The sequence below is a fragment of the Cryptomeria japonica genome, chromosome 8 (genome assembly GCF_030272615.1).
Source record: "Cryptomeria japonica chromosome 8, Sugi_1.0, whole genome shotgun sequence".
Classification (NCBI taxonomy): Eukaryota; Viridiplantae; Streptophyta; class Pinopsida; order Cupressales; family Cupressaceae; genus Cryptomeria; species Cryptomeria japonica.
This window is the reverse complement of record NC_081412.1, coordinates 241420664-241432984: the sequence shown is the minus strand read 5'-3', so window position 1 is coordinate 241432984 and position 12321 is coordinate 241420664. Positions and strand designations below refer to the sequence as shown.

At 38.9% G+C, this 12321-nt stretch overlaps 1 protein-coding gene across 1 annotated transcript; it reads left to right on the top strand.

The window, feature by feature from the left end:
• The first annotated feature begins 362 nt into the window (after positions 1–362).
• LOC131033222 (LRR receptor-like serine/threonine-protein kinase FLS2) lies at positions 363–3050 on the top strand. The gene has a single exon (XM_057964387.2). It carries the CDS (start codon positions 363–365, stop codon positions 3048–3050), a length of 2688 nt encoding a protein of 895 aa, XP_057820370.2.
• The last annotated feature ends 9271 nt before the right edge of the window (positions 3051–12321 follow it).

The following is a 12321-nucleotide window of genomic DNA, read 5'->3' as shown; positions in this document are numbered from 1 at the left end:
TATAATAATAATTAATCTTAATAGATTTTTTTGCTTTGGTGAAGAGTTTAATAGAAATAAAAAATATTAAAATATAGTAATATCTTAATAATAATATAATATTGATTGCAATATCATAATATAATAATAAATTAATATTAATTATAATATAATAATATAATTATTTTTTAAATAGAATAATAAATAAATATGATATCTTTCGACGTACTTTACCTATATTTCTCTAAAGATAGATATACTAATTATTTAATATTTAATATAATGAAACAATTAATAATTACATAATATAAATAATTTTATATAAAGTATACCATCTAAGTTCATACAATCTTTTGATGTTTGAGAGAGCCGAAGGTTGAGAAATGCTAGCAAAGGAAATGGAAGTTTGTTGTATTCTCGTAAAACTGTTGTTATTGGAATTGTTATTAATCTCTGGCACTGTGATAGCCAATGCCCATCAGAGAAGGAACTGGTATTCAAATCATTTTTATGGCGGGGACACTGTTTTGTATGGCCCTGATAAACATACAAGGTTTTCTGCTCTGGAAGAACACATTCTGATGGAGGAAAATTCTACCTGGGCAGGCCATGATAAAAAGGATTTTGAAGCTCTGCTGTCCTTCAAAGATTGTATTACAGCGGACCCCATGCAATCACTCTCCAGCTGGACTTTTAGCAATTCAGAAAATGTATGCTCGTGGAATGGTGTTTGGTGCAGAAAGCATACCCACAGAGTTGTGGCCCTGATTCTCCCTCACTTGGAGTTGGAAGGTACTATTTCTTCTTCCATAGAAAGCCTCTCCTTGTTACACACTTTGAATCTCGCTCAAAATTCTTTCACCGGATGGATTCCACCTCAACTTGGCCAACTGAAAGCATTGAGGATACTTGATCTCAGCCAAAATCTACTGAATGGTTCCATTTCCAAATATCTTGGCGATTGCACGCACCTTGAGTGGGTAGATTTGTCCCACAATCACCTCAGTGGAATGATTCCAGTTTCTTTGAGCAACTGCACACGACTTCGACTTATTTCCTTGCAAGAAAATGGTTTGATGGGGACGATACCAACAGGATTTGGTCGTCTGAAAAGGTTAGAGGTGCTTGACCTCAGCTATAATCCATGGAAGAGCGAAATACCTGCAGATTTGGGTAATTGTTCTTCACTCAAGGAATTGTTTTTGGGTAACGAGCTGACTGGTTATATACCACCTGAACTGGGAAATTTGAAAGAGCTTCAGAAATTGAGGCTGCAAGGTCCAGGTAATCTTACTGGCTCTATTCCTGCAACAATAGGCAACTGTAGCAATCTTATTTATCTAGATCTGGGGATCAATAAGATCAAGGGACCGCTTCCAATGAGTATCTACAAACTTCCCCTGTCGACTATTTCTTTGTTTGGTAATGGTATGGAAGGGAGACTACCAGAAGCCATCTTCAATATGACCACACTGACGTTCTTAAATCTTGGTGTCAACAGTTATAAAGAAACCATTCCAGAGAGCGTTGGAATGTTAACAAACTTGGTCATTTTGAATTTAGGCACAAATAGATTAACTGGGAGCATACCTCAAGGAATAGGCAATTTGACCCTACTTCAAGAGCTTTACCTCGACACTAACAATCTGACAGGAACACTTACAAACGCCACAGGAAAGCTCCAATCTTTGAAAAAGCTCGTTCTTCGCTCAAACTCATTAGATGGATCTATACCATTTGGTATTGGTGAGCTCAAGAATCTTGTTTATCTAGATTTCCACAGCAACAGTTTTTCTGGGCTTATTCCTGACAGCATTGGCGGTCTGGTTTCACTTCAGACATTGGATGTATCTTATAATCAGCTTACAGGACAAATTCCACAATCCATAGGCAACTGCAGCAATCTTGTTTATCTAGATTTGGGGATCAATAAGATCAAGGGACCGCTTCCAATGGGTATATCCAAGCTTCCCCTGTCGACTCTTTCTTTGATGGGTAATGGTATGGAAGGGAGACTACCAGAAGCCATCTTCAATATGACCACACTGACGTTCTTAAATCTTGGTGTCAACAGTTATAAAGAAACCATTCCAGAGAGCGTTGGAATGTTAACAAACTTGGTCATTTTGAATTTAGGCACAAATAGATTAACTGGGAGCATACCTCAAGGAATAGGCAATTTGACCCTACTTCAAGAGCTTTACCTCGACACTAACAATCTGACAGGAACACTTACAAACGCCACAGGAAAGCTCCAATCTTTGGAAAAGCTCGTTCTGCGCTCAAACTCATTAGATGGATCTATACCATTTGGTATTGGTGAGCTCAAGAATCTTGTTTATCTAGATTTCCACAGCAACAGTTTTTCTGGGCTTATTCCTGACAGCATTGGCAGTCTGGTTTCACTTCAGACATTGGATGTATCTAATAACTTCTTGACCGGAAAAATTCCTGCAACATTGGCTAATTGTACAGCCTTGAATAGGCAAAAGCTGTCCAACAACTCCTTCTCTGGGGACCTAGATCTTAATTTTTCTTATTTCATTGAAGTTTTTTCAGTTCATAGTAATAAGTTTTCAGGGACTCTACCTGCTTCCTTGGCCAATTGTACACATCTTCAGCTTCTGGATTTCAGCAGGAATAGACTTACAGGTGAGTTTCCTCCAGGCCATCTTGCAAATTGTCAAGAGTTGAGAGTTTTAAGCCTTGGCTCTAATGAACTTGAGGGCAGAATACCTCTGTGGATCACAAACCTCACCAGTTTGCAGGTGTTAAGCTTGTCCAATAATAAATTCATCGGAAGAATTCCCTCTCGTCTGAAGGATCTTGAGGGATTCCGAAACACAGAAACTTCTCGAGTGACAGGTAGCACACTATATGAAGAGATACCCATAGTGGAGAAAGGAAAGGAGTATACAATTACTTATGTTCTAGCAGCAAACATTATACTGGACCTGTCATACAATAATCTTATTGGGCAAATACCAGAAAGCATTGGACATCTATCTAGTATGAGGCTGTTAAATCTGTCTGGAAATCATCTGGAAGGTAGAATTGTTAATTATGGGTAGCTTGGACAGCTGTTCGTCCTTACCCAGAAATAACAGCATTAGTTATGGGTAGTTTTGGATAGCTGCTCGTCCTAACCTAGAATTAGAAAATGGTTGTTTTTGTCAAACAAGTATTGTTAGGATAAAAACAATTGTTATTTAATAGTGGCTCTTTTTAGGTGACACCTCATAGCCAAAATTAGTTATTGGTTATTGAGTTGTCTTAATCTCAGCCGTTGGTTTGAATTAATCTTGGCTGTTGGTTTTCCAACAGAGTAGTATAAAAAGGGGTCATGGGTCATTTGGAAAATAAGAAGTCTTGAGAAGAACTTGCAGTGATTGCAAATAGTCTTGCAGTGTTAGCAAGAGGCGCAGTGATAGTGGCTCTTTTTAGGTGACACCTCATAGCCAAAATTAGTTATTGGTTATTGAGTTGTCTTAATCTCAGCCATTGGTTTGAATTAATCTTAGTCGTTGGTTTTCCAATAGAGTAGTATAAAAAGGGGTCATGGGTCTTTTGGAAAATAAGAAGTCTTGAGAAGAACTTGCAGTGATAGCAAATAGTCTTGCAGTGTTAGCAAGAGGCGCAGTGATAGCGTTGATATAGCAGTGGAAGATATCAGCAGGAGATATTAGGAGTTTGTCGGAGTTCTGCCAGTAAGAGGCAAGGAATTCTTTTGTAATTCTTATATTGCTGAAGATTAATATATTTTCCATCTGTAGAACTGGTTTTCCCTTAGGGGTTTTTCCAAGGACGATTGTCCAAAAATATTGTGTCCTTGTGTTGCTTATTTCTTTCCGTATTTTTAGTGAAGTTGCAGTTGTGTTATTTTTCGATATTCAGTTGTAAATTTATTTTCAGCAGTTAAATAATTTTTATGAGATAGGAGATTAATAATCAGTGACTGCAATAGAATTTCTACATGGTATCAGAGCTTTGTTGAGGGTAGAAAAGGTTTACCCTAAGCAAAGGAAAGAAATTTGAGTTTGACCTCTTTCGAGTTATTGTTTTCCTTTATTTCTTTGAGATGGCCTCAACAGGTTTGAGAGATCAGGACAGATTGGATGGTGCCTCAAATTTTGGTGTCTAGAAAGCCAGAATTTCTTTATTGCTGGAAGAGAATGGTATCAAGGAATATGTTACTAGTATTGTAGCTATACCTACGAATCCAGTACAACTTGCAGCATACAAGAAGGATGATGCCAAGGCGAGGAGGATAATCCTTGATGGTGTCAAGGACCATGTTGTTCCGCATATCGCAGAGTTAGATACAGCCAAGAAGATGTGGGACGCCATTATGAATCTGTACCAGAATGCTACCACTAACCGGAAGCTGATTCTCAGAGAAAAATTGAGGAATACCCGGATGAACAAGGGAGAAGATGTTACAAGTTACCTCACCAGGCTTAGACTCGTCAAGGACGAGTTAGCAGTTGTTGGAGATAAGCCAAATGAAGACGAGCTAGTAAGAATAGCCCTAAATGGGTTTACTAAGCAATGGTATGTCTTTGTTCAAGTTATTAATGGATGAGACACCTTACCTAGCTGGGATCGACTATGGAGTGATTTCACTCAAGAGGAGCTTAGACTAAGTCTTGTCAATGGAGCCAACAACAAGAGTCAGAAAAGTGAGGTAGAACAAGATAATGTTGCCCTAGCGAGAAAGGGGAAAACAAAGAAGGGATCTAGCAAAGGAGCAAATTCACAAATTGAAAAGAAGAAGAAGGACCTATCTAAGGTCAAATGCTTTGGTTGTCACGAGTTTGGCCACTATGTCAGCGATTGCCCACAAAGGAAGAAAGATAAGAAGGGAAAGAACCAAGTGGCAGCTTCAGCAAGTGCAGAGGAGCTCTCTAGTAGATTGGAGGATGAGTTTGCACTCATAGCCTATATGATTAGCTCAACCTCACAGAGTGTCTGGTATATAGACAGTGGGGCATCATTTCATACGACAGGAGTTCGAGAGTACTTCTCCAGCTACAAGGAGGAGAACACCAGAATCCAGATCTCCATGGGGAACTTGTCCAAGCTCAACTCAGTTGGGAAAGGGACTGTTCAGCTTCAGAGGGAGAATGGCAAGGTAATTCCTCTTCATGATGTGTTGCATGTGCCAGGCTTAGGTATGAATTTGGTTTCTGTATCTGTCCTTCGGGATAAAGGGTATAATGTTCTCTTTAGAGGGATGCATGTTTTGATTAAGCATAAAGATTGGAAATCAGCCGTATCTATTGGAGTTAGGAGTGGTCGCCTTTATAGGTTGCAGTTTGATACTCCTAAGGCACTCATGGGCAACAGTAACCCTAGAGATCTTGGAGAGCTATGGCATAGGAGGATGGGCCATATTCATCATGGAGCACTTAGATTGCTTCGTGAGACGGTGATAGGTGTTCCAGAGGTGAGCACAGAGCATGATGATGTATGTAAGGGATGTGTGTTGGGAAAGTTTGCAAAAACATCTTTTCCAATGAGTGACACTAGATCTACGGGTGTTCTTGATCTAGTACATTTAGATGTATGTGGACCAATGTTGACAAAGTCTCTCAGAGGATATGAGTATTATGTTACCTTTATTGATGATTTCTCCAGGAAGACCTGGATATACTTCTTGAAGACCAAGGATGAGGTTTTCAGTCGCTTCCAAGAGTTCAAGGCTCTTGTGGAGAACTCAACAGGAAGGAAGATAAAGGTTCTTCGGTCAGACAATGGAGGCGAGTACAAAGGAAATGACTTCCAGGATTTCTGTACCAGAGAAGGAATCAAGAGAGAGTGGACTGTTCCTTACAATCCATAGCAGAATGGAGTTGTTGAGAGGAAGAACCGTTCTATTTCGGAGGCAGCAAGGGCTATGCTACATGACCAGGACATGCCCCGCTACTTATGGGCAAAAGCGTGTAGTACATCAGTCTACATTCAGAATAGGGTTCCACACAAGGTACTAGGGAAAATGACACCAGAGGAGGCTTTCACAGGGAAGAAGCCAGGTGTTGGTCACTTTAGGATATTTGGGAGTTTGGCATATTGCCTTATTCCTGGAGACACACGTACCAAGTTAGATCAGACTGTAGAGAAGGGGTACTTTGTTGGGTATAGTGAAACTTGAAAGGCATATAGGATGTTCATTCCAGGGACCAGAAGAATTATTGTCAGACACGATGTCAAGTTCATGGAGGACAAGGCATTTAGAAGATCCAGAGATTTGCTAGCAGATGTTCGGAGTGAGCAGCCAACGAAAGCTCCAAGTCCAAGTCAAGGACAACAAAGCTCAAGTATAGTTACTAGTACAAGCATAGACTCAGGTAGTGAAGATTCACAGAGTATGGAGCAACTGGTGCAGCAGGATATGCATCTAGATGATATAGAGGTTGATATTTCATCCTTTACAGTTGGCAGTAGGAACCATGAGGTTCAAGACATACAAAGGGATACTCAGGAGTCTATGGGAGCTCCTAGGAAGAGTACAAGACAGAGGAGACAACCAGCCAAGTTCAATGACTATGTGGCATTAGTCAGCCAGTTGGTAGATAGTGAACCTTCCAGCTATCAGGAAGCTGCAAAGCATCAGGTATGGCGAGATGCTATGGTTGAGGAATATAATTCAATAATACAGAATGATGTATGGGAGGTAGTGCCTAGACCAACTGATAGAGCAGTAGTTGGATCGCGCTGGATCTTCAAGATAAAGCATGGTGCAGATGGTAGCATCGAGAAATATAAGGCGAGGTTTGTGGCCAAGGGGTTCTCTCAGAAGGAGGGAATAGACTATGAGGAGACATTTTCTCCTGTGGCCAGGTATACTTCTATACGAGCTGTAATCTCATTTGCAGCACAGATGGGATGGCAGATCCATCAAATGGATGTCAAGACAGCATTCCTTAATGGAGAATTGAAGGAGGAGGTATACATAGAACAACCAGAAGGCTTTGTAGCACACAGCAAAGAGACCCACGTGTGCAGATTAAAGAAAGCCTTATACAGACTCAAGCAGGCTCCCAGAGTGTGGTATGAGCGCATTGATACATACTTGCAGGAAATGGGCTTTGTGAAGAGTGAGGCTGATGCGAACCTCTACTACTTGGTGGTTGGGGGTGAGGTTCTCATTCTTGTTCTATATGTGGATGACTTGTTTCTTATTGGTGCACTAGGGCTCATAGAGGATTGCAAGAGGGACCTTGCAGAAGAGTTTGAGATGAAGAATTTGGGACTTATGGACTACTTTTTAGGCATGGAGGAGTGGCAGACTGATGGAGAGATTTTCCTTGGTCAAGGGAAATATTGCATTGAAATCTTGAAGAGATTCAAGATGGAAGATTGCAAAGCCATGTCTACACCCATGATCACTAATTGGAGGAAGGTAGATGCATCCAAGGAAAAGGATGTTGATCCCACCCTATACAGGTAGTTGATTGGTTCGCTCATGTATTTGGTCAACACCAGGCCAGATATAGCCTTTGTAGTAAACTCTCTTAGTCAGTTCATGGTAGAGCCAAAGAGAGTGCATTGGACGGTGGCTAAGCATGTGTTGCATTATCTTCATGGTACAGTTGAGTACGGGATCAGATATGTTCAAGGTGAAGGTATCAAGTTGATAGGCTATACTGATGCAGATTGGGCAGGCAGTACAACGGACAAAAGGAGTACTTCAGGATGTTGTTTCAGCTTGGGATCAGGAGTTGTTTCTTGGTTCAGCAGGAAGCAAAAATTTGTGGCCTTGAGTTCATCAGAAGCAGAATACATAGCAGCCAGCATGGCGACATGTGAAGCTATATGGCTTTGGAAGTTGCTAGTAGCCTTGTTTGGTCAGAAGGTTGAGACTACGGTGATACACTGCGACAATCAGAGTTGCATCAAGTTGACCGAGAATCCAGTGTTTCACAATAGATCGAAACATATAGACATCAGGTATCACTTCATCAGGGATTGTGTACAGAGGGGGATTGTTCAGCTACAGTACATACCTATAGAGGAGCAGGTAGCAGACATTCTAACAAAGGCATTGGGGAAGGCAAAATTCATCTTCTTTAGAGATAAGATGGGTGTCGTGCAGAACAGCTTCCTCGCTAAGAGGGAGTGTTAATTATGGGTAGCTTGGACAGTTGGTCGTCCTTACCCAGAAATAACAGCATTAGTTATGGGTAGTTTTGGACAGCTGTTCATCCTGACCTAGAATTAGAAAATGGTTGTTTTTGTCAAACAAGTATTGTTAGGATAAAAACAATTGTTATTTAATAGTGGCTCTTTTTAGGTGACACCTCATAGCCAAAATTAGTTATTGGTTATTGAGTTGTCTTAATCTCAGCCATTGGTTTGAATTAATCTTGGCCATTGGTTTTCCAACAGAGTAGTATAAAAAGGGGTCATGGGTCATTTGGAAAATAAGAAGTCTTGAAAAGAACTTGCAGTGATAGCAAATAGTCTTGCAGTGATAGCAAATAGTCTTGCAGTGTTAGCAAGAGGCGCAATGATAGCGTTGATATAGCAGTGGAAGATATCAGCAGGAGATATTAGGAGTTTGTCGGAGTTCTGCCAGTAAGAGGCAAGGAATTCTTTTGTAATTCTTATATTGCTGAAGATTAATATATTTTCCATCTATAGAACTGGTTTTCATAGAATTTCTACAAGAATACCTGCATCTTTGGGGCAAATATCAAGCCTAGAATAGTTGGACCTGTCTAGGAATAATTTAAGCGGACAGATACCGGAGTAGCTGTCTAACTTGTCCTTCTTGGCCTACTTCACTGTTTCTTTCAACAATCTTTGTGGGCATATACCCAAAGGAACGCAGTTTTCAGGTTTTGATGAGGGTTCATATCAGGGAAACCCTCCCTGTTTATGTGACAATACAAATATATTAACTTTTAGGAAATGCTACAAAAATATGTCATTGGTGTCACCTTCAAAAAATGGTGAGAAGTCAGTGTGGAGCAGGATAGATGAGTACGTGTCAGTGATGGGTGTGGGGTTGGGGTGGGGGATTGGATTTGGCGGAACATTGTCACTAATTGTTTGGTGGGGCGAACTAGGGCGTTGGATTAGGGCCCTCAGAAGAAGAGTATTTCATGGAGTTGCAGGCTCCCAAAGTTGTAGTTGGCGTCTGAATTACAGGCCTCGTTTTTCATTTCAACCATCCACATCTGCATCTGCATCGTCATCATCATCAGCATCTTCATCCACATCCGCGTCCGCTTGTTAGCTGTCCACTCTAGGTATTCTTCATCTTCCTATTCAGCACAAATAGATTGCAATTCGTTTGATGCATTCTCACATTCTGGAGAGATCATCCTTTATTGTTCCTTCACCAAATCATTGCCAAAATACTACCACAACATCATTGAGGTAGAAGAGGTAAGTAACTTTAGTTTTTAATGTAAAATTTGGACTAAATAGATAGATTCAATTAAATTAGTTTTTGAAAGAAATTTGTTTAATTTTCAAGAGTTGAGAATGCACTTCCAAATGATGACAAGACTATTTCAGCTCCTCATCAAGACCATACTAAAGAAAAACCACATGTCCTCAACAACACTTTTTTCAATTAATCGACATCCTCCAACATAAGAAAATATATTAGGTCAACTAGAAAATAATAAAAAATAATTTGAGGCATTAGTTGAAAGGTTTAAAGGTTTGACAACAACAAATTTCCATAGCTCTACCATTATTGAATATTTTCAAATCATTCTCTTATGTAGTATCAGTGAGTGAGAAAATCAATAGTTGGTCCAACAAAAGGGAATAAATAAAATAATTTTACGCAAACAAGTTATCTTATGGGGAGTTTAAAAAATAAAAAATAAAACATTACTTGCATGCACTATTCACCAAACCAAGAACCAATGAACGTATAGATGATGCTTTTAGGAGGTTCCCATCCCTTGGTGCTACCACTAAGGGATATAGAATATTTTTTGTAATAGGTGATGGATAGTTTTTGAACATCCTCCATGCAATAACAATGAGATACCACAATACTTTTTGGGGAAACTCTATTGCAAGTTTGTCCTCAATGAGATCCTTAATTACTTCAACATGAGAGAGTTCTATTGTGGAGATGGGGGATCAACACAATAGAGAGTGGGAGTAGAATGTATCTAAAACTAGGCACTGAGACCCCTAGCTAGACTAGAGTTTGAGCATGTGACTATCCCTTCTATTGTGAAGGAGGGTGTTGAGGTGGATACCATAGAGTCTATTAGCTCATTGACTCATATCTAAATACAATATACTAGGCCTCTAATGTAGGATGATGTGAGTGAGTCTTCCAAGCATCGAATCCAAGCTCACTTTTGTCAAAAATGTGTGTCTCTTTATATTTATGACCCTAAGGATGACTCAAATGCACATTGCCAAGGCACATATATGACAAATTTGATGGTCATGAGAAGTGATATTTTATTGAATGAAATATTTAGTATTGATAGTTAGGTGACTTTCAATAAGTTTAAATTTTATTTATTATATTTTATTTTGAAATGTAATATTAACTAAATTATTAGAATGATTATAATAAAATTTTAGGGTTAGACTGTTATGTTAAACACATGCCCCAAGGTTGGGAGGGGTGTGAATAAGTCTTGGTAAAATACCTAAACTTTATATACCACAATTAATTGTCAACTTAGCCTTAATCTTATCTACAATAATGAAAGATAAAACAATGAATTGCCATGCACAAGAGAACACCAAATTTACATGGTAAATCCAAATCAAGAAAAAACACGGAGAGAATCAAGTCACAATATATGAATAAGATTACAATATTATTTTAGGCTCACTACTAAGAAAGTGCATTGCTCCCTAAAGGACTTGTAGGTTGAGATGCACTACCCCAGAGTAAGATACAAAGGACTTGCAAGCTGAGACGCACTACCTTAGGGAAAGATACAAAACTTGCCAAGGAGAATCACTATCTCTGATCAAGGTACATGAACTTATGAATCAAGATGATTGGGTCATCAACAATACTACCTCCAACAATCTCAAAGTGTGAAGTTGCCCTTGAACCTCTATTTCAAGCAACCAACTTCAAAGAAATCACCATATACTTCTTCATCCTCAACTTTGCTTCACTAACTCTATAAATGATATAATCATGTAAGCACAACACACATATTAATCCACACATTCACCCACACCATCGGCACTAACTTGATCTTCTATATATGCCATCTTTTTCATTGCAAACATCAATTAGGCCGGCCAGAGAAGAGGACAAACATAGATCCTATCAATTTAGCCACCAAAACATGATTATGGTGAAAGTGGTCCAATCCAAGAGATAGAGAGGACCTAAAGGCATCATATCACTTCTTTCTAAGTTGTTTCAAATAATTCACAAGAAATTATACATCCTCTAGAGTTGGAAACAATGTAATGTATAGATAAGCAATGTAGCACACACTAGTTGCCCCAAAACATATCTTCAAGATGAATATTCCCAATGCAAATACTCACATGCCAAGGTATGACCTAAATACAAAATAACACAAACTTCAATATAATCAGACACCTGAAGATACACTGCAAGCAAGAGAACAATTTTTGTCGACCAAACCGGAGTAGTTACCTTGAAATACACATGCCAGACACAATGCACCATCAAACAAACATTCTAGCATCATGCAGAGCATGCGAGGAAGTTCTCATTAGTGATATTCATAATTTTATCAATAACATTATCAATCTTCTTCACCATGTCCTAAAAACTACCGATGAGACGATAAATTCTTTTCCATTTCATTTTACAATTTCTAAAATATTTTTGTTGTTGCATGTTTCTTTCATTCTCTCCCATTCTTCTTTTGAGGACAACAAAATCCGACTTCAGAGAGTCCAGAGAGTCATCTTCATTATCAATTCATTCAAATTACAATTCCTCTTCATCCTCTAACCAATATTTCCTTTGATTCTCATCAATATCCTCGATATTCTTCTCGTCCTACTCTTACAGGATCATTATCCATTTTCTTGTTATATAAGAATCTATATTATCTTCTACTTTTTCCCTTCTTCCTCATCTTCCTTCTTATCCTCGTCCTCCTTTCTTTTCCACTTCTCGTCATCTTTTCTACCTTCCTCTCAGATTCCTACTCATCCCCTTCTTTATCCTATTCTTCTTCATTACCCTCCTAGCTCTTCATCTTCAACATCTTGTTTAAATAAATGGTTTTTTTCATTATCAATTCTTTCTTTCTTTTTTATCATTTAAATTTTGAGAAACATGAGACTTAGCAAACCTATCAGATATTATTTGTCCTTGTTTTTGTTTTTTACTCATCTTTGAGCCATCATCTC

What these genes read in the sequence shown, in the direction of transcription:
- LOC131033222 (XM_057964387.2), top strand. Translation starts at nt 363, where the DNA reads ATGCTAGCAAAGGAAATGGAAGTTTGTTGTATTCTCGTAAAACTGTTG.